Consider the following 21,667-nt stretch of genomic DNA (forward strand, 5'->3'; position numbering starts at 1 on the left):
ATAAATACAAGCTTATAAGATATTATTGACATGTTTTGATTGATGAAAAATTAAATTAATTTTATAAAATTTTCTATCTAACTTCTCTCATCGCTTGTCCCTAATTTCTTCTCTTACCTATGTTCTCCCATCTATCTTCTTTCTCTTCTTCTTATGTTCTGGTTCGGCATCATTATGCCACCATATTATCCCTTTCCATTCTTTAAATCATGCTAATGGAGAGGAATTAAATATGCATTTAATTATATAATATGAATAGTTTGTTTTGCAAAGAGAATTGGATGTACCTTAAGATGCCGGTACAAGAATCTCCTTTACATGCTTATTTGTATGAGTGTGTAATTCTAGTATGTACATGTATGTTATAAAATATAAATGAATTTGATTGTGCATAGAAAGTTAGAGCATGTTGGCGTGTTCCATTAATAAAGCTGAGACTTGTAATTTGGTTTCAATGCCAAATTGAGGATACTTGGCAAGAATGTCTCCTATTGTTGAAACTTTTTGAACCATTCTGCCATGAATTTGTTGGAAAAAATCATGTTTGACAATCACTTCCAACAGCAATAATTGACTTCAATTTAAGCAGATGAACATGGAGTATTATTGGTTACTTGGGAATCAGTCATCAATAGATAATTAATGTGAATAAATCTCTGGGTTCTTAGAGAAGGAAAGCAAGCCAAATAATGACTGACCTGACATTAACATCTTGTGCACTCTCAAAAGAACTCTTTCAAGCTTTATTTATCTTTTTCTCAATAACAATTATTGAAGCACTTCTCTTTCAGTGGAAAAATACAAAGAAGGCAAGAGCAATGCAACAACCTAAACATTTGCTTCAGAATGTTTGAAACAGAACACTAACATTACCCCCCATGAGTCCACAAATTTGATAGAGTTAATAAGAACTAATATGCCAATGAGCAATAAACAGGTTATGCATGCCATTAGCACAATATTTCCAATTTAGCAAAATTCTTTGTGCACCGCATGCGGTGTAGGTTGGATCATGCGCCGGGCTGAGAGACGACAGGAAAAAAGGAAAAAAAAAAAAAAAAAAAAGGAGGCCAGGCCCCATGCATGATCCAATTACTGCGGTCTTCTGCACCGCGCATGGTGCACAAAGAATTGCTCTTCCAATTTAAAGCTGTCACAATTTTGGCATAAGTTTCACAAAGTTCCCTTCACTCGGTACAATTTTGTGAGAACCTAGTTGTCGGTCTGAAAATGGCCTACAGTGGTACACTGCCTCGCAAGCAATAAAGATATTCTTACAGATAACAGATTTCATAATCACAAACGTACACTGAGACATGAATCAAATTTGTCAGTGACAAGGCCCTGGGAAGTTTAGACTATGGATTACTTTGAAATTCTTATAGGTTGGGCCTGGATTAGTTATTCTGGCCCTTTCAAAGCCAGAGGAGTTTGGAACTATACTGCATGCTGATGATTATGGCTAGTTCTGCAAGCAGTGAGATAAGGATCAGATCAAACCGAACACCATGTTGAGAACACATGATAACCGTTACAGGTGTCCAGGCAAATATAGCTAAAATCATCAATAGAGGAGCAGAGATTAGTTACTGACAAAACAGCTGGAAGAGATTGCACAAAGTCCCATACATGTTAGCCAGAGAATGTTCTCACGGCTCACCATAAATTTAAATGTATTCTACAAGCTCAAGATTAGCTTACCTTGGTGATTAGTATATGGCCTACCAAAATAAACTATCCTCAACTTTTACCTACAACTCTCTGAAGTGTCCACTTGATCATTCCTGGCGATGCTACAACTGAACCCTTAAACTGCAGCCAATTTTGAAAGCAAGAATGCAAATTAGTAACCCCAGAGAGAGAGAGAGAACAATCCATCATGAAATACTGTCAAGTGATCCAAACCTTGGCTTTTATTGTCACTGCAAGATTGTTATCAACAGTGGATGACTGCACAGAGAGAGGATCTAAATGGAGGTTGCTTATCGCATCAACTATCTCAAGAAGCAAACATTCCCTCCATGGACACTGCAGCTCTAGGAGAACCTCTTTCTCAATCACAGTAACAATAACATCAACTGGACCATCCTTTGATAAGACACAATGACGTTCGACCTCTGCTTCATCGATGTCGCGAACCTTCCTCTTGTTTGCACAAGGCCATGTGCCATTTGCAATCTTCTTGTTGCCATAATTATCAGATGTCCTCTCTGCAATATCAGGATGCGTCCTTCTTCCTCTAGGTTCCGGCTCCCCTAACTCCCTGCAAGATTCCAATTCCTCTACCCTTCTCTCAAGTTCTTTCAGATACTGTATTGTGTCACCAAGGATGGATGCTTTGTCAACCTGAAAGAAACAGGTAGCCCTATGAAGAATTACAATGATTCAACATTTCTTTCTTTGAGAAAAAATAGTTTAGCATTAAGGTAGAGAAGTAGGAGAGAAAAAAGAACAACCACAGGAACAACAGTTCCAACTTTCACTCAAATAAAGAAAAAAGAAAGTTGAAAGAAGGAAAATAGAAGACCAATATTCCCGAAATAAAACACAAAAGAACTCATGGCTTCATTACAATCTTTCTGAAGTTTTGATATCTTTGTGTAAGAGTGTCACATTTCCTAAACTCAGGTGTACAAATATGACAAGCTTCACTGACAATTACCAAATATTAATATTCAGATTATTGTCAAAAATCAATTTTTCAAACAAGATTCTAGTTAGTCTTTATATAAATGATGAGAAAATGAATTTCATTTTAAATTCAAGAAATCACATCTGGTGACTCAATTGTTATACTAACACAACATCAAAGTTATATTTTATAGAACTATGCAATTCTAGTTGCCATCTCCAATGGAGAACTTAAAGAAGGCCTTTCCAGATTCTCCAAGTAAATAATTTTTTTGAGGATGTAATGTTACATCATTCTGCCATGACGATGGCAATAGCCCTGACAGCTAAAACTGCAAATCCTGTTACCTTGCTAATGAAAGGAACCAGTGATCTGAGTGCAAGGAACTTCTCATTTAGCTTTTCTCGTCTCCTTCTTTCTGACAACACATGACTTGCACTAGCATCATCTCCTTCTGATTTCCACACTTTGTGGCAGAACCCATCTTCTTCTTGGGGTTTCAGTGGCTGGCCACCATGCATCCACACAGTATCGACCAAAATTTGCTTCAACAACCTCTGTGAAATGGTGTAGAGTGGTTTTGGAGTGTTCAAACTTCTCCTCCAAACCACAAAACTGGATTCACGTGCACCACTAGGAAAGCATGGTATTGATGTCGGCTGCTTGGAGTTCATTAAGATGGCAGCAAGTGTCTTTACATAGTGTGACTCTTCACCATCAAGATCCAGTGAGATGAGCTTCGTGTAATCTCCTTCCTGTAGGCTATCAAGGACATGATTCTTTATTCGCTCACCTGCTGGACAGGAGAGGAACCTTCGAGGATTCACAAAGGACTGAGATATACAGTCATTTGAGTTCAAAGAACCATGTAAACCATTGCTGATGTCATCATCCATCAACCACCCATTCTGCACTTGAGATGTGCCATTCAGTCCCTCAATTCTAAATGAATCATTAGTTTGTTGATTGGCACAACACTCATTTGAACTGTCATCAGGAGAACCTATTTTAAGTTCTTTGCAGATATTTGTGTGTGGTTCCTCAACCTTATCCTGGATTAAATCATTCTCTTTGTCAGGCCATAAGAATGAATACCAAAAGGGATAGCTGCTGTCCCACTCTCCAAAGGGACCAAACAGTCAGCCATTAAGTGATGATCCTCCAAAGTCGTATCAACAATGTCATGATCAAGATTAGGGCACAAGATATCTTCATCCTTTTCTGCCAGTGGAGGACTGGATATAGATTGCTCAGAGCAAACAGAGATAGGCAGTTCCCAGAAGGAAGTCGTGATTTGCTGTAGGAGTGCAGGATCCTCCAAAATCTTAAAATGATTTAAACAAGATTCAAAACCTTTCACAGTATAAATGATTTGATTTATATCCATACATATGAATGATAACGAACTTACCAACTCAGTTGTACCTAGCTCTAGCACACCACCGATATATGGAATGCCCACCACAGTCTGCATTTATTAGTAGTAAGCATGAATGCTGTAGATTTTTAAGCTACTATTTCACCTTGACATACAAAGAGGATGTTGAGATTCAAGTAAAATTCAGCCAAGGAAAAAGTTCATAATTTAGCCAAAAAAAAGGAAAACAAATAATAAATGTTAGATATGTTTGATGTTGAATTTAATGCAATGCACACTCTTCCATAGCCACTCACAATCAAACAGAGAAAAATTGATGAATAGCTTAAGAATCTCTTCATGACTCAATAGACTGTGAATGTGTGCTCCAATTATGGGATGTGTTATCTTTATTTTTGGAGGGGAAAAAAACTATGTACTCTACCATCCCTAAAATAATAATCAAATAAAATAATAAACAAATTGAATGACTCTTTTAGGTTCTATCCAAATCAGATAAGGGATTGGTGGTGTCCATTTTGAGATGTCTTCTTGATCGCTTTTTTGTGATTAGCTACTTCCTTTTGTTAGTTTGGTCAATAAACAATGGAATTTTCTAGATTAAGAATGTATAGAAACTCTCATATGATTATTTAGTGTAAATAGCTTAGAGTTTCATGTACCTTATTTAGGGACTTCTAAGTAAAATGTAATGATAACCAGGAGAAGAAAGCATTACCTAACCTGAGAAATGACAAAAGCTCCTCTTTCTGTAAGCCTTAGCCTTCATTTTTGTAGACTATTGTTTTATGGCAGTCATTTTCTTATACTTAATCTAGAAATTGTACTAAAATTCTCAACAATAGACCTTTTAATAAATACCTTCCGTGATCTCCAACTTTACTGTTCTAACATCAGTTGTCTATTCAAGTTACATAATCACTTAAAAGATATTGTGCATATGTAATTGGTTTCACTTACTTTCAAATTTCAAATTTATCCTTATTCATTTTTTTCATTTTTGAGAGAAGGAAGGGAGATCCACCTGCACTGTAATTACCTTGGTCCAGATTTTTTGAGATGCATCATCCAAGAACCACATACCCAGAACCTCTAGTTGTTATGGTTTTTTGCTTTTGGTAAAACAGAAAGATTAAACCATATATTATAAATACACCTCTGAAAACAGAATATTCAAAAATTGAGTTGGAAGATCAATTGTGGAATCCCATAATATAGTACCAATATGGTTGACCACATAAGCTGCCATCCAGTTAGCTGCACTATTAGCTTCCCTATAAATATGCGAAGCTTGAAAAGAGAGAAATATGCATATCATTCGCCAGCAATCCTATAGAAGGAGATGGGTTTTGGCCGTAGTAGATGGTGAATCTATAGTTGTTATGGTCTTTTAAATGACAGAATAAATTTAGATTACCAAGTACTTTAGTTGAGAGCTTTTGTATTGTACTTAAAATATACTAGCTTGCCTTTCCAGGCAATTATGCATGGTATTATGAAATAAGAGGGTTCTACATCATACTCAAGTTTTCCCTCAAAAAAAAATTGTTGGATGTATGCCCTAGAAGCCAATCTTGGCTGACACATTTCATATCTCTAGGACATAATTTTATACTTATTGGCCAGTTATATTACCATTCATGTCTACATGTCCATGAATCATCCAAAAAATTAACAAGATGATGACACATATTTTCAAAGAATTGAGAATTTGAAGCATGTATCATTGATGGTTGATTCCTAAATTACTCCTGATCATAGGATCATCATGGGGATGGTGATTGATCCGGATAGACCAGTGCACGGATCGCTTCCTTTAGACAGATGGATATTGAGTCTGCAGTATAGAGATATTAAAGCGAGAGTGCAGGTGGTTGTTAGAGAACAACTAGCACTGAGCGTGAGCAACACGAGAAGCACATGGATGTCTGCTCACTCGTTAGTGACTTTCTCGATGCTGCAGTTGTATGACTGGTCCTTTGACCTGAGATGACACTACTGCTCGCAGTGAAGCTGCTGGAGTTTGACTGACACATCAACATGGATCTCTAGGAGCCCTTGTAGTGGATGTTGGCAAACAATTAATCCACTGTAGGAGTGGGGTGTGCATCAAGATGGGATCTATCGATCCTAACAGAAGGGAGTAGTCCTGTGGGATTTAAGAGGCTGAGTCCTTAAGTCTGGCTATAGCAGTGTGATTGATGGAAAAGAGTTTTCATAGAATCACATATGGACTTAAGCTGATTAAATCTATCACATGACCGATGTTAAGGTTTGACGATTTATCCATGACCTGCCATCTAGTCGGGACTCACAATAGAGGGACTGAATCATACGTTAACTACACCTAGAGATTCATTTCATTCTACTGGGTTGCCACTACATACTGCTAGGTACCACTAGTGGATTGTGAGAGCTCACTAGGATTGTTCTAGATCGACAATCCTTGTTGAGTTAGAGTAAAATTATTCCGACCCATTGAAAAGAGTTTCAATGATACGATGATACAGATCATTGTATGTTTCACTACCAGATAGAATTGAACCTATGAAGTCACACAATTAAGGGATTAGGTCTGAAATAAGTAATTGAGCTTATTAGTGTCAATTGGATTTAGAAAAGCCTATTGGATTCATGGTAATCTTGCTAGTACATGGTTGGACCCAATTCCTCTTTCCGTTGGGATTACTTATTTGATAAGATAATTCTAACTTAATTACCTGCTAATAACCTACATAATTAAGATTCATGAGACTCTAATTATTGGATGTCTAAGATTATGGATCACATAAATTAAGGGTGCAAGTCCCTTATGAATCTCCTTGATAGTTATTATGGGGCGCCACCTTGATTTGATCAATTTGGACGTGTCCATTGATTAGAGGGCCTTTTATTTTCATATAGGGCATCTCTTGGGTGTGTTTTGGGATATCTAATTATGGGTGCAAGGGCTCCAATTATTGGCGCCTGATGGGCTTCTTAATGTAAGTTGGATAACTTAAGTTAATAAGAATCCTAATACAAGTAGGACTTGTATTATGAGATTGAATAGGATTCAATCCTTATGCCTATTTAAAGGGACCTCTCCTAAGGTCCCTAGAATATAAAAACCAGTAGCCCCTCACACCCAAAGGCTCTCCCCACGCCCTCTCTTCCTCTCCCTTTCTCTCCTCTTGGGTGTTCTATATATCCTTTCTTTGGGACGTGCGTCCCAAGGAGTTCCATGCCCAAAAGAGTTTGGGTGCCTCTTCCTTGCTGGTTTCTAACATCTGATAGCAGCACATAGCAAGGAGAAACTCTAGAGAAGAGGAGAAGAAGAAGATCAAGGACTGTTCCAGGCTGATCCCGAATGGATACTCATAAAGGTCGAACACTTATGCGGCTAACAGAGAGCCTCATCTCTTCTAGATCCAGATTTGAAGAAAGAGATTGCGAAACAGGTATGTGATTTGATCACAATGTAAATTTCAGCATATATCAATTTCAGCATATGAAATAGATCCATGTGATTTTATATTTTTATGCATGCAAAATTCAGATTAAAAGTGTTTTAATCTTATTCTCCGCTGCGGTATTTAGAAATAAAAATTTTGAAACACATATGCATACACCAAACCCCGAATTCCAATAATGATATCAGAGCCACGGGTTTTCATATGCTGAATTTTAATATACATATTTTTGAAAAGGTTTCAAAATCATTTTTTTCTTGATACATGAGATGTATCGATGGATCTTCAAATCTGGAATTTGATTTTAGATTTAATTCTAGAATATATAGTTGATATGTTGATGCGTGCATAGATCTGAAAATTGATCTAGAAAGAATTCTAGTTCATGTGAAATAGATGCATGCATGAAACCTGAATTTTTTTGTGATCTAAATTTTAACTCATATGTATGATATATGAGTGCATATTTAGATCATATATTTGACTTTAATCTGATCTATGATTAGTATGTGAGATATATGATATCATGTTTAGATCTGAAATTTTATTTAGCTCTGATTTTACATGCATATATGTGATATATGTTTATATGTTAGAACTTAAAAATTATTTTCATGTTTTAATACTTACTTTCATGCAAATAATTTAGATCTAAAATATGATTTTAGAATCTGAAATTTGTGTTTATGCATGAGAATTTTGGTCATGAAAAAATCAAAATTAAATCGTGTAATAGAATTACATCTAAGATTTTTGATGTGAGTCATATGGGTCTAATTCGATTTAGTAATTGGTTAAACCAAATCAAATGTTGAATTGAGTTAGATCCATTAAGTTAATGATCATACAATTGTTGATCAAATCGATTAAGTCCCATATGTAGAATCGATTAACCTAAGGACCTAATTTGGCTTGTTGATTTAAGCCCGATTCACCTGAGCTAACAAATTCTGATCAATTGTCCAATTGGTGTCTAAGACAAGTAATTGAAAGGTGGTTATTTAATTGGTTCCGTTCGCTTACCTGATCAATTTATTGGTGTCTAAGAAAAGTAACGGGAGACTCCACCAATTTTCACTTATCTGGCCAATTTGAAAGATTGAGTCACAAATATGATTACTTGAAGGTTTGATTTAGTCCATATCAATTACATCAGTCATGTGATGACTGATTAGATGAAACCTAAATCCAAATCTTATGACTGATTAGATGAGACCTAAACCCAAATCTCTCCACAAAATATTAAGTCCAAAGTCTTCCACCGTTGTAGATGTGCTACTGACGTTGATTGTTCTCGGCTGGTCACAGTGGTTCAGTTGCATTAAGAACACGCAACCACTCTATTAGCAAAGAGTTGCCGCGGGATAAAGATGGAGTTAGGCCCAATAACTGTTAGGTGAGGAACCCAATGACGGCTTTGCACCTGTTTGTGAATGGTGGGTCTGGTTTAACTAAGAAGTGCGGACAATAACTGTTAGGTAAGCCCACATGACTTAGAGACCAAATGACTGCAATATGCTTAGAGAAGCATCTGAACAAATAGTTGTCCATGCATTGGTGTTTATTCATGTTACCAATAACTGTTAGATAAGGTGCACGGCATCGGTGGGACCGCAGCACCCACTAGAAATCCAATTGTCGCGTTAGGATTTTTGTTTCTCCACTCGGAGAGTGTGGGAGTTCTGATAAAATAGTGAGTCTTTTTTTGCATCTAAAAGTCCCTAGAGTAAAATTATAAAATAAATACAAACATCCAATTAGAATCTTTGCTCTCTACTATTTATTGTGTCAGCTTCCAATCTTCTAGTTTGAATCTTAAATATCAACTGATTAACCAAAATCGAGTACATAAACTGGCTTACAAACTTAAAAATTACTCTTAATTTTAGAAAATTAAGTAATATTTTCTACCAGATTATTCTAATGTTAACAACCCATCCAACCCATAGTCAACGAGCTATACTTGACGAGTGGATGGACAATAACAATAAAGATAGGTTCTATGCATGAGTATATGTACACTGCCAACGATATGTTGATTCATCCACAAGTGTTGTGAGGTGATCAGAGTCGCACAGCGCATGTGATACATGATGGACAGTCAGTCTATAATTTTATTTGATAATAATCGAGGACATTAAAGAGCTTAAAAGGCTCGACATGACCATGCATAAGAAATTGCTTATGGATTTGATCCTGCGATCCCTAATTAGTTTATATAGATAATTTATGATAAACTACCATATGAACGACCATCATGACACTTTATCTGAATTGATCAAAGTGTTGATAACAAAAGAATCTTGAAAGAGTTCAGAGGTAAATACCTGAAGAGCCTAAAAAAATAAAGACATACCTAGAGTAGGTATGTCGAAATTGCTCAATACTGTCCTTATGATTTTCTCTTCTCCTAGTTAAGCTATGGACTCTAGTGTAGAGTTGATGGGAAGATAGAGGGATGAGGAAGTAACCCTTGAATTGACTATAGGGCAATAGTTGCTGCTGCGGCTATGGGTATCTATCCTTCGCGATCATCGTTTGGATTTAGTTTTTAAAGACAGTCTCTATCATTTGCATGGTGATACATATGTGAACTTAATTGAGCAATCAGTGAATGCCATTGATCTGAGAGATCCAAAATTGAGATAAAATTTAAAGTATATGTGGAACCTATGGCTAAGTCATATTGGAGAAGAAATGATTAACAAACTGAAGAAATATGGGCTTTTAGGCCCATTGACTGTTAAGTCAAATCTAGTTTGTATATCATCTCTTTGAGAAAATATGACCAAGCTACTCTTGTGGGACAAGAGGAAAAAGACCACTGAGATACTTATCCTTGTACACATTTGATATGTGTAGCTCATGTGATGTGCTAATCAAGGAGTTGTCTCTACTTTGCATATGAGATACAAATCTGAAATTTTTGAAAGGTTCAAAGAATTCAGATATAAGTAGAGAAACAAATCGAAAATTTCTAAAGATACTTCAATCAGATCGAGGATGCAATACCAATAAAAAAAATTCTCAGTTATCTCATAAAATAGCATTGTTTCATATTGGATCCCTCTTAGTAAATCTCAGCTCAACGAGATAAGAAAAGTCAAGGGACTATATGAGATATGATCTGATCCATGATGAACATCACTGATTTATACTTCTTTAGGAACATGCTTTATTTCTATGGAATTGGGTTCTCTCTAAACCTGTTCCTACCACACCATATGAGATATAACATGATGAGAACTGAATCTTGGTTATTCTGAGATTCAGGGATGTCCAGCCTGTGTTTAGCACAGTAGGTGGATATGTTAAAGATAGGTCTATAAAGCTCATCCTAAAAGATTTTGAGATATTACTTTCTGATGGGATTACAATGTGATTATGACTCAATGCTATTTTCTTGAAAAACTGTTTAACCAAGATGAAGTAGTGGGAGGAAAGTTAAGCTCTAAGAGAGTGTCTCTGAAGAGCAAGGAGCCTTGGGACCTTAAGAACATATTAATCATGAGCCAGTAGACGTGTATTCCTCCTCCACTTCGTACATATAGTAGGATCTCCAATCCTTTCGAAAGGTACTTGAGTATGCTTAACAGAGGATGCAGGAAAAATCGTTTCTCATGGGAGATAGGGAACATAGAGATGATCCCAGAACCTACAACGAGGTGATATGAGACATCAACTCTATGAAAGGATGTGAAATAGCTTTCCTGAGTAGAGATCTTTTGAAGATTTCTATATGGAATAGCCTATAGATTTCATTTCTTGTGATAGGTGATCACAAAAACCACAATATCCTTAGAGTTGGAACATTCATTTCAATGATATGATCAAATTATTTGATCAGATATGAGGAATTATGAATTTCAAAAGGGTCAGTAGGAGTGTCTAATACTGACATCGGTTAAAATATGCTTGAATATAGATTTCTCCATGAAAGACATAAAGTGAACATCCTAAAGATCTATAGAGATAGATGCAATTGGATGCTTGTATTTTCACAGATAAAGTACAGAGACCGGATGCTGAAAGCATTCAGCATAGAAATCTCGAAGAGGGAGCTGTTACCCTCTCGGACATAGTCGTATGCCATAACGTACTTGAACTGATTATACTGTGATTGTCACAAGTAGATATCAATTGTATCCAGGCTGTGAGCGCTAGATTGCTGTAAAAACATCCTTAAGCTCTTAAGAAGAACTGAGGACATGTTCGGAGAAAGATCAAAACTAGGAGTGGGAGGATACACCAATTCAGACTTTATATCTGATGTTGATGGTAAAATGTCTACATCATAGATGTATTCCTATGTCGATATCTTGAAAGGATTCCAAATAATCGATCAATGGAAGCTGAGTACACGTAGATGTATAAAATTTTGATTGTAATATTAGTTGCAGAATTAGTTGTCATACCATCAGATGCCGTGACACTATACTGCAAAGACAATGGCACCATAGCCCTTACTAAGGAGCCTAGGTCTCACCAGATATCCAAACACATAGAACAGCAGAACACGCGACTACCTCGAGTAGAAATATATAGAGGTGCAGAGAGCAAACTCCACATGTGATGTGGATGACCCACTGATAAATCACTTGGCTAGCCTAAGACTATAGCCTGTCTTGTGAAGATAGGACTTGGTACATGATAGATTGGCTTTAGCGCAAATGGGAGATTATTGGATGTATGCCCTAGAAGTCAATCTTGACTGACACATTTCATATCTCTAAGAATCATCCAAGAGATTAACAAGATGATGACACATATTCTCAAAGAGTTGAAAATTTGAAGCATATGTCATTGATGGTTGATTCCTAAATTGCTTCTGGTCATAGGATCATCATGGGGATGGTGATTGATCCGGATAGATCAATGCACGGATCGCTTCTTTTGGACAGATGGATCTCGAGTCTGCAGTGTAGAGACATTAAAGTGAGAGTGCAGGTGGTTGTTAGAGAACAACTAACACTGAGCGTGACCAACACGAGAAGTCACATGGATGTCTACTCACTCGTTAGTGACTTTCTCGATGCTGTAGTTGTATGACTGGTCCTTTGACCTGAGATGACACTACTGCTCGCAGTGAAGCTGCTGGAATTTGACTGACACATCAACATGGGTCTCAAGGAGCCCTTGTAGTGGATGTTGGCAAACAATTAGTCCACTGTAGGAGTGGGGTGTGCATCAAGATGGGATCTATCGATCCTAGCAGAAGGGAGTAGTCCTGTGGGATTTAAGAGACTGAGTCCTTAAGTCTATGACCATAGCAGTGTGATTGATGGAAAAAAATTTTCATAGAATCACATATGGACTTAAACTGATTGAATCTATTATATGACCGATGTTGAGGTTTGATGATTTATCCATTACCTGCCATCTAGTCGGAACTCACAATAGAGGAACTGAATCATACGTTAACTATACCTAGAGGTTCATTTCAGTTCTACTGGATTGCCATACATACTGCTAAGTATCACTAGTAGATTGTGAGAGCTCACTAGAGTTGTTCTATATCGACAATCCTTGTTGAGTTAGAGTGAAATTATTCCGATCCATTAAAAAGAGTTTCAATGATACAATGATAGAGATCATTGTATGTCTCACTACCAGATAGAATTGAACCTATGAGGTCACACAACAAAGAGATTAGGCCTGGAATAAGTAATTGAGCTTATGAAGTGTCCATTGGGTTTAGAGAAATCCATTGGGTTCATGGTAACCTTGCTAGCACATGATTGGACCAAATTTCTCTTTCCGTTGAGATTACTTATTTGATAAGATAATTCTAACTTAATTACCTACTAATAACCTACATGAATAAGAGTCATAAAACTCTAATTATTGGGAGTCTAAGATTATGCATCACATAAATTAAGGGTGCAAGTCCCTTATGAATCTCCTTGATAGTTATTATAAGGCGCCACCTTGATTTGATCAATTTGGGTGTGTCCATTGATTAGAAGGCCTTTTGTTTTCATATAGGGCATCTCTTGGGTGTGTTTTGAGATGTCTAATTATAGGTGCAAGGGCTCCAATTATTGGCACCTAATGGGCTTCCTAATGTAAGTTGGATAACTTAAGTTAATAGAAATTCTAATGTAAGTAAGACTTGTATTATGAGATTGAATAGGATTCAATCCTTATACCTATTTAAAAGGACCTTTCCTAAGGTCCCTAGAGAATAAAAATCAGCAGCTCCTCACACCCAAAGGCTCTCCCATGCCCTCTCTTCTCTCCCTTTCTCTCTTGGGTGTTCTATACACCCTTTCCTTGGGACGCACGTCCCAAGGAGTTCTATGCCCAAAGGAGTTTGGGTGCCTCTTCTTTGCTAGTTTCTAACATCTGGTAGCAGCACATAATAAGGAGAAACTCCAAAGAAGAGGAGAAGAAGATCAAGAAGAAAGATCAAGTGTTCATCGCGATCCAGGCTTCATTCAGATTCAGCAGGCTGAATTTTGGTGAACCAAAATTCAGATTAAAGAGGATTGTTCCAGGCTGATCCCGAGTGGATACTCGTAGAGGCCGGACACTTGTACGGCTAATAGAGAGCCTCATCTTTTCTAGATCCAGATTTGAAGAAAGGGATTGCGAAACAAGTATGTGATTTGACCACAATCTAAATTTCAGCATATATCAATTTCAGCATATGAAATAAATCCATGTGGTTTTATGTTTTTATGCATGCAAAATTCAGATTAAAAGTATTTTAATCTTATTCTCCATTGCGGTATTTAGAAAATAAAAGTTTTGAAACACATATGCATGCACCAAATCCCGAATTCCAACAAAAATAACTAAGGTAAAACCACATTGGATCAAGGATCGACAAACATCTTGAACTAGGTGGTTCCTAATGTACCAAACTGGACTAATTGGTTACCAGGGTGGTTCAGCCGATCAATCCGGTTCAACTGAAACCTTTTTCTATAAATCATACTCCCCTCCCTATCCTCTCCCTCTCAATTCTTCTCTCTCTTTCTCTCTCTCCCATTCTCTCAATCACGATTCTCCTCTCCTCTCTCTTGATTCTCCTCCTGACCTTCCTCTCCAAAATGATGACAATGTAATGACATGATAACATCGACTCCATAATAACGACTAGCTAGGGTTAGGATTATATTGCACAATAACAACAACTAGTACATCTCTCCCCCTCTCCTTCTCCCCCTCTCCCTCCCTCTCCTTCTCCCTCTCCCACTCTCCCCCTCTCTTTCGGTCTCTCAATCTCAAGTCTCTCCAAGATCTCTCCCTAGGATGACGACAATGCTGGCTAGGGTTGGGGTTCCATTTCAAGACAATGACCACTAGTATGCCCCCCCCCCTCTCTCTCTCTCTCCATCCCTCTCCTTCCCCTGGTTCTGATACACCTTGGCTCGGCATGGCACATACTAAGACTGTACCAAATTGGTCACCGGCTAGTAAAACCCCTTATACCAGTTCAACAAACCTTGAATTGGATCTTATTTTATCAAATGCAAAACAAAAAGGCCCTTGTCAAGTGAGATCACTACGTCAGAACAAAATAAGACTACAACAGAGTAAAACAATCAAGTGCACTAACACCTGAAGCACAAATTATCAGATCCCAGCCTACAAAATTTTTGTTCAATAGAATAAACATGATTCCTTAAATAGACATACTCAGTCCCAAACAACTGCAAGAAAGTGAGCAAGAGGGAGATAGGTTCCATTTAAAATGGAAGTGTTAAATTCCCAAAATGATCAAGACAATTGCACTCCGACATGGAAAGTTCAGAATATGAACCCTTTCCTCACTAATTTCCTTCAAGTCAAATGTTCTTGCAAAGGAATTTTGACCAAATGGGCATTCTCTTCTATACCTCTCCAAAACATTCCAACTGAAGGTATATTCAATGACTTCAGCAAATTCCAGTGTCATGATCATACCAGGTTGACTTGTCCAATGTAAGTGCCATTCTTTATATAGGTAATTAACAAAATGGAGACTAACTGTGATATATCCATCAAGAACAATGTATTTTGAGCTCCAACAGGAAGGTTTTGGATATAGCTAGAAAGAAATTGATGAATATTACAGAACAAATCAGCCAACATGACCGAAGTATGTTTTTAGTCTATCTTCTCCTGTCTGACTGGTTTGATGTTGCTTTGACTGGTATCGACCTCAATGATTGCATATAGCTATGTTCCCTTGAACTTCTTGCTGTTCCTGCTAAATTCCCCTCCCTTGTGAGGGTAAACTAGTAGATTTCTGAATTTAATAATATTTAGGTGTGTTCTACTGTCCTTCCCAAAAGAAAAAGAGAAGAAAATTCATAAAAAAAAATATTTATAGGGATAGTAAGGTATCATGGCTTGCTATTTCAAAGTAGAATTACTACTAAAAATGTTAACATGATTTATGCTCAAATATTATGGACATATCATGGCTTCTGGAATAACAGATAAAATTGTACCTGGATAGATGCACTCTGAGATGATGTGTGATGCAATCCATCCAATGAAGAGAAATTCACAAGTTGGAAGAGAGAGTAAAAGAATTAGTTCATACATTGTATTGACATAATAATAGCACAAAGACATCTGTAGAAGAAACATGGTCAATCCATCCAACCTTCGCTAAAAGAGAGCGTGAGAAAAGTTTACTATCTGCAAACTGAGCATTGCTTAACCAGATCTGCTGATTGCTTGCTAAGGCTTTACCTGGCAACCTGGTTAGCAAATGAAACAGAATAAATACTAATTTGAAAAGAACATTTTGCTCAGATCAGCAGGGAAGCATGGCAACAAAGCAAGTTAAAATGGGCTCAAAGAACTCAATGGAGTGATGTCAAATATAATGTTAAAGAAAGTTTCACACATAGAACATCTGTGAGGAAAAAATTAGCAACAACAGTAGGCATCAACTCGTGTGTCAAATTATAAGAGAGAGCAAGGATCTCACAAGTAGGATCTGATACCAAATTCTATTGATGCAAAATGCATAGTGCATGATCAGAAATTTAATTTTGAATTAACATCACTAATATCACTAACCTCAAAAAAAAAAAAAATCAAATAAAGAATCAATATCACTAATTTAATTTTGAAACTTCATTAACCTCAAAAAAGTTTTGAATCAATATCACTAACATGACAAATGACATGAAAGATGTTGAAAAGAAAAATCAAATGTTTCATAGGTTAATGAACTTTGCATTTGGAAGCTTGAAATAGAAAAATAAGGTGATTTGATTTTTGGTTGAAGTTTTAAAGATGTTGACTAAATTTTAATTCATAGTCTGCTATAACTGTAGATAATAAATGATCTATGTGCTCCACTACACATTTGGCACTTGATTCTACATTTGCTCTCCATTGTGTGCCTGCTCAATTCCAAAGTAACATAAAAAACAATCAATTGTAGGTCCAAAGGAGTTTTTAAATCACTATGGATCTACAAAAGATTGTCGATCATGTATGTTGCACTGAGAAATAGAAAATGAGTAGCTTTCCAGAACTTTCCTTCTTTTCTGCTTTTATTGCCCACCTTTCAACGACATGGCAACTTACAAAAATTACTCTATAGAAAGGGCTTAGAATTTGAGCTGTTTCAGTTTATGTTCTTATAAATTTGCTGATCAGCTACACTATTTGGTTCTCTCTGTTCATGCTTGAATAAGACATGTTCCACTAGTATTTCTTATTCATGACAGCATTCAACTATTGTTGTGATCACTGAAGGATTGGATCTCTTATATTATGGTATCCTGAGCAGGGTAAAGCAATTGCACCATTTTCAATTAGTTGGTAGCAGTTAAGTTTGAAGCTTTAAAGCATAACCTGGATTGGGGCTCCAGTCCTTAGGAAGTTAGGATCGTATAGGCAAGATGAGAACACTAAGAAAAGCAACCTATATGAGGTCATATAATATGAGAAATAATAGCATCTCCATCAAGGACTTTGAATAAGAGAAATTTAAACTAGATGGTTTCACACTGGTTGAGAATGAGATAAACATACACTATCTACAGTTGCTATCAGTTCTGTCCCAAAGATCAACAAGCATGCTTTGCATAATATATTAAATATGACATTTTTTTAAAATGAGTATCAAGCATTGCTTACAGTGATGTGCTTACTTTACCTTTAATATTAGCTTTTGCATCATCACGCAAAATAGTTTGGTCAACTATAAGAAGTTAGAATAGATTTGGGCTAAATAATGGATCTTCTATGATTTTATTTTAAAATTTTGACAAGCAATATATGTTTCAAGCGAATATATAATAAATACACAGCCCGAAGTATTGATGCTGTCAATGAAGATGAATTATAAGCCAAATTCAGTTATAATTGCAAATATTATGCATGAGTCAATATTTCCTATAACAAACTGAAAAAATCCAATAACTGGATTAAAATCAGTAAGAAAATAGAAAAACAGCTTAAAGCATGATGTTGTAGAAAATGTAGCTTAAGGCTTTCAGAGATAAGGTACCCTTGGCCTGGACTGAAGGTGAAAGACATGCAAACCAAGTAATACCACTCCGTGCCTGTCAGATCTTCAGGTGATAGTGATGCAGAAGGTCTTGTGCTCTGCTGTTCGTTGTCACCTGCTAAAAGAGACTCGTATAGCTCTCTCAATTGCTCACTTCTCTGTAGAGCAATTTGATCAGCTTTAAACTCCATTGGTTGAGTAGTCTTTCTTGTCTTTATATCACCATTATAGTACCCATCACTCCATGCTAAGAGACTGGAAACCAACAAGATAAAGGAAAGGAGATACCAAAAATGAAAGACAACTCAAATCCATGTAAAAACAAACGAATGATAGTCCTATGAAAATTGCACCTTCATGACACAGAGAATAAGCCTAAAACATAAATAAAATACATGATCAAGATACAAAGACATCTCTATATGAAACAAAACCACAAGAAAGAGATTCTATCATGCTAATGGTAATTATCAAAAGCAGTATTCTACAAAGAGAAATATAGCATACACGTCCTTAAGCATTGCATATCAGCAGGATTATATGATAAAATTACCTTTGATGCTCATAGATCATCTGATGAATTGGGTCCACCTTAAGTGGTGAGCATTTCCATAGAGATAAGGCAGTGTATTTGAAAGTAAACAGGTAGAGAATTTTGCTATACATATCTAATGCTAATTATCAAAAACACAGTACCCTACAAGGAGAAATACAGCAAACACTTCCTTATTCCTTGCATGTCAACAGGACTATATTGTAAAAATTACATTTGATGCTCATCTAGTGTCATCTGACGAATTGGGCCTATCTCAAGTGGTGAGCGTTTCTATGGAGATAAGACAGTTCGTTTGGAAGTAAACAGCTAGAGAATTTACTAGATATCAATTTCTGCTTTTGCATAGTTCCATAGAAAATTTTTAACAGACTGGAAATCCACCTGGATTCATGCAAAGTTAAAATGTCAAAAATAACAAGAAAGAGAACTTGTATGCCTTATATATTTTCGAAGTCCTTTGGTTCCTTAGATGACAAGCTAATATTTGTATAATTATACGAGGAAGAAAATTCATTAGTAGAGATGTGACTGGATTGGCTAATTTCATCTTAAGGTATCTTAATTTGGATAGCAAACACAGACAGAAAACACAACCAGACAGCAAAAGAAAGGGATTAGTTTGATAACTAGAAAAACAGAATATTTACCCACAAAAAGAGAGAAAGCAAAAAAAAGAAAAAAGAATGAAAAATTGAATTTTGGAGGCCTTCCATACCCTTGGTGTCTTGTTGAGATAGACCAAAAGATTGCATAGCTCCACTGTATGTTCCTAACAGCAGCAGCAAGCTGCTTCCTCAGGTGCTTCTTAGGCAACTCTTCCGGGTTACCAGCGGCTGCCTCCATTGCTTGACAGATAACCTTGATCTCTACTCAGAACTCACAAGAAATCCCACCCACCTCCCACCTTATTGCACCAGTAAAAGCATTGTAAAATTTCCCAATAAGAGGCCCTAAGAATTTCACGGAAGCACAAACAAATCTCGGACTACAAAATCCAGTGGAGAGGGCAGAAGCTGGGCAGCTATCTTAACGGACAGGTCCCATTGCTGAGAAAAATAGCAAGCATAGAGAATGCTGGTTGCTTCTTTTTCAGACAAAACAGAGTCTCTGTCCTCCGAAAATGGAGAATTTGCTTGCCGCTTTTTCTTCTAGGAATGTTGAGATGACACCCTTCTCTTCCTCATAACATAGTCTGGCTCAAAGATTTGACTACAAAACTAGAAGACAAATAAAGTAGAGTGACAACATAGAATAGTCTAGCACAAGGATTAAAGAAAAAGAAATTATAGACAAACAGGTTCCTGAACTTGGGAAGGAGCTTGGAGCACTACAACTAGCAGGAGAAGGATAAATTTGCTGGTGCTCAAGAGCAGTTCAAGACCCAAAGTTGGACTGGGCACTTTTGCTTCTAAAACTTGAAGACTTCAATCAAATGCTCTCTCTCTCTCTCTCTCTCTCTCTCTCTGAATCAAAAGGGAAACAAAAGCTCACAGCATCGCTTTCATTACAAAGCAAGGGCATAGGAAGAAGAAATGAACAATTCAGTAGTGGTTGGAGCACATGGACAAGAAATTCAAGTCATACTATTCGAAGAGTTGCCTTAGTATCCTCTCTCTCTCTCTCTCTCCTTCTTCTTCCACGTTTGGAAATAACACTCTTAGTTACCAACCTTTCCAAAAGAAGCAATGGAGCTCAAATTAACAACCTTCAGCGGCAGGCATTGATGGCTATATGATATTGGGTCCCAAAGCAAGACTACGACAGCAATGCTTGTCCTTCTACCTCTTCCCTTTCCCTCATACCTGGCAATGGGGAAAAGGCCAAGAGACGGTAAAGGAAGGCAAGGGTGAGGATAGCCAAACAATGCATTTCCACCCCACCTCCCTAAGTATCTAGTGGGGCAGCGTTCAAGATTCCAAAACTTGTCAGTTGTCAAAGTGGACAGGCTTTCATCTGGTACTCTAATATTTTTTAAAGCTGATCACGGAAAGCCATATGATTGAGGTATTTCTTGGAGTACCTTTTCAGTTTAGAAAGTAAAAATTTACTATTGACGGAGCCAATTTCTTTTGCTTTTCGTTAAAAAAAAAAAAAAAAAAAAAAAAAAAAAAAAAAAAAAAAAAAAAAAAAAAAAAAAAAAAAAAGAAGAAGAAGGAGAAAAAAAAAAAAAAGAAAGAAAGGCTAGACCAGTGATTTGGAATCTCTATCCAGCCAACAATGGTTTATTGAAGCAAAAGCAATATAGCTTGAATAAATAAAATTATCGATTTTTTTAAGTGTTAATTTAATATATAATTACTGAGACATATGTAATGGTTAATGTGCATCAAGATGTATCATACGACACGATATTTATATCAGCTAGGATGCAACCCTTGTCCGCTAAATTAATTTTTATAAAGGAGCTTATCCACCACATCAATGTTAGAAATAAATTTTTATAGTCGAATCGATTATGAAAAAATTATGATCGGATCGTCATCGTCTGTCACGTGCATATATTTGGATATCCATAAAAAAAATAGACGATTATATGATATTTATCTAAACTGTTCAAATATCTTTAGAATTTATCCATTCTTTTTTTCTTAGTATTTTAACATGCGCACGGCTATTATTTTTGATGGATGTTTTCGAAATATGTCTGATCATAATTCTTTCCATAATCAATCTGATTATAAAAATTTTATCTCCATTGTTACGATAGTAGTTGCATAAAGGCTAGCTATATATGTATGTAACCAGAATTTTGGCTAAGATTCTCTTCTTGGTGGTACATTGGTCTCGAGTGGGTAAGACAAAATTGTAAGACCTTTGAACCAAGAGACATGTAGTGTTCAAAAAGCCTTTTGATTATATAACTAAAAATTTATAAGTTTCTACCAGAAAAAGGCATTTTGATTGCATCTAATCAAAAATTTGGATGAATAAAATTATATATTCTGTAGTTATTATATTTTTTTTGATTGTATGATAACACTTGTTTTTTTTTATATTTTTTTTGTTATCTATAAATTGTTGGTGCACTTGTATTAAAAGAAAGCATGATTTGACTAGATGCATGTGAGGATCCTATGCAATCAGGTATTTAGTCCTATACTAATTATGCACGAGATAGATCTTGAGTATTATATAAGATCAACAAATCTATATAATATTTTTTTCTAGCTTTTTTGGATGAAAC

The 21,667-nt window shown here is 36.4% G+C and overlaps 1 protein-coding gene across 1 annotated transcript; it reads right to left on the reverse strand.

Annotated features, from left to right (window-relative positions):
* Positions 1-1,536: 1,536 nt before the first annotated feature.
* On the reverse strand, positions 1,537-20,146 carry LOC105036198 (transcription factor EGL1). The gene is given in 9 exon segments (XM_073245479.1): positions 1,537-1,812; positions 1,906-2,346; positions 2,980-3,716; positions 3,719-3,956; positions 4,044-4,100; positions 15,904-15,918; positions 16,062-16,158; positions 17,928-18,182; positions 19,199-20,146. Coding segments are annotated over 9 exon segments (2,040 nt in total). The 5' UTR covers positions 19,327-20,146; the 3' UTR covers positions 1,537-1,740.
* Between the last annotated feature and the right edge of the window lie 1,521 nt (positions 20,147-21,667).

This window comes from Elaeis guineensis, chromosome 11 (genome assembly GCF_000442705.2).
Source record: "Elaeis guineensis isolate ETL-2024a chromosome 11, EG11, whole genome shotgun sequence".
Taxonomy (NCBI): domain Eukaryota; kingdom Viridiplantae; phylum Streptophyta; class Magnoliopsida; order Arecales; family Arecaceae; genus Elaeis; species Elaeis guineensis.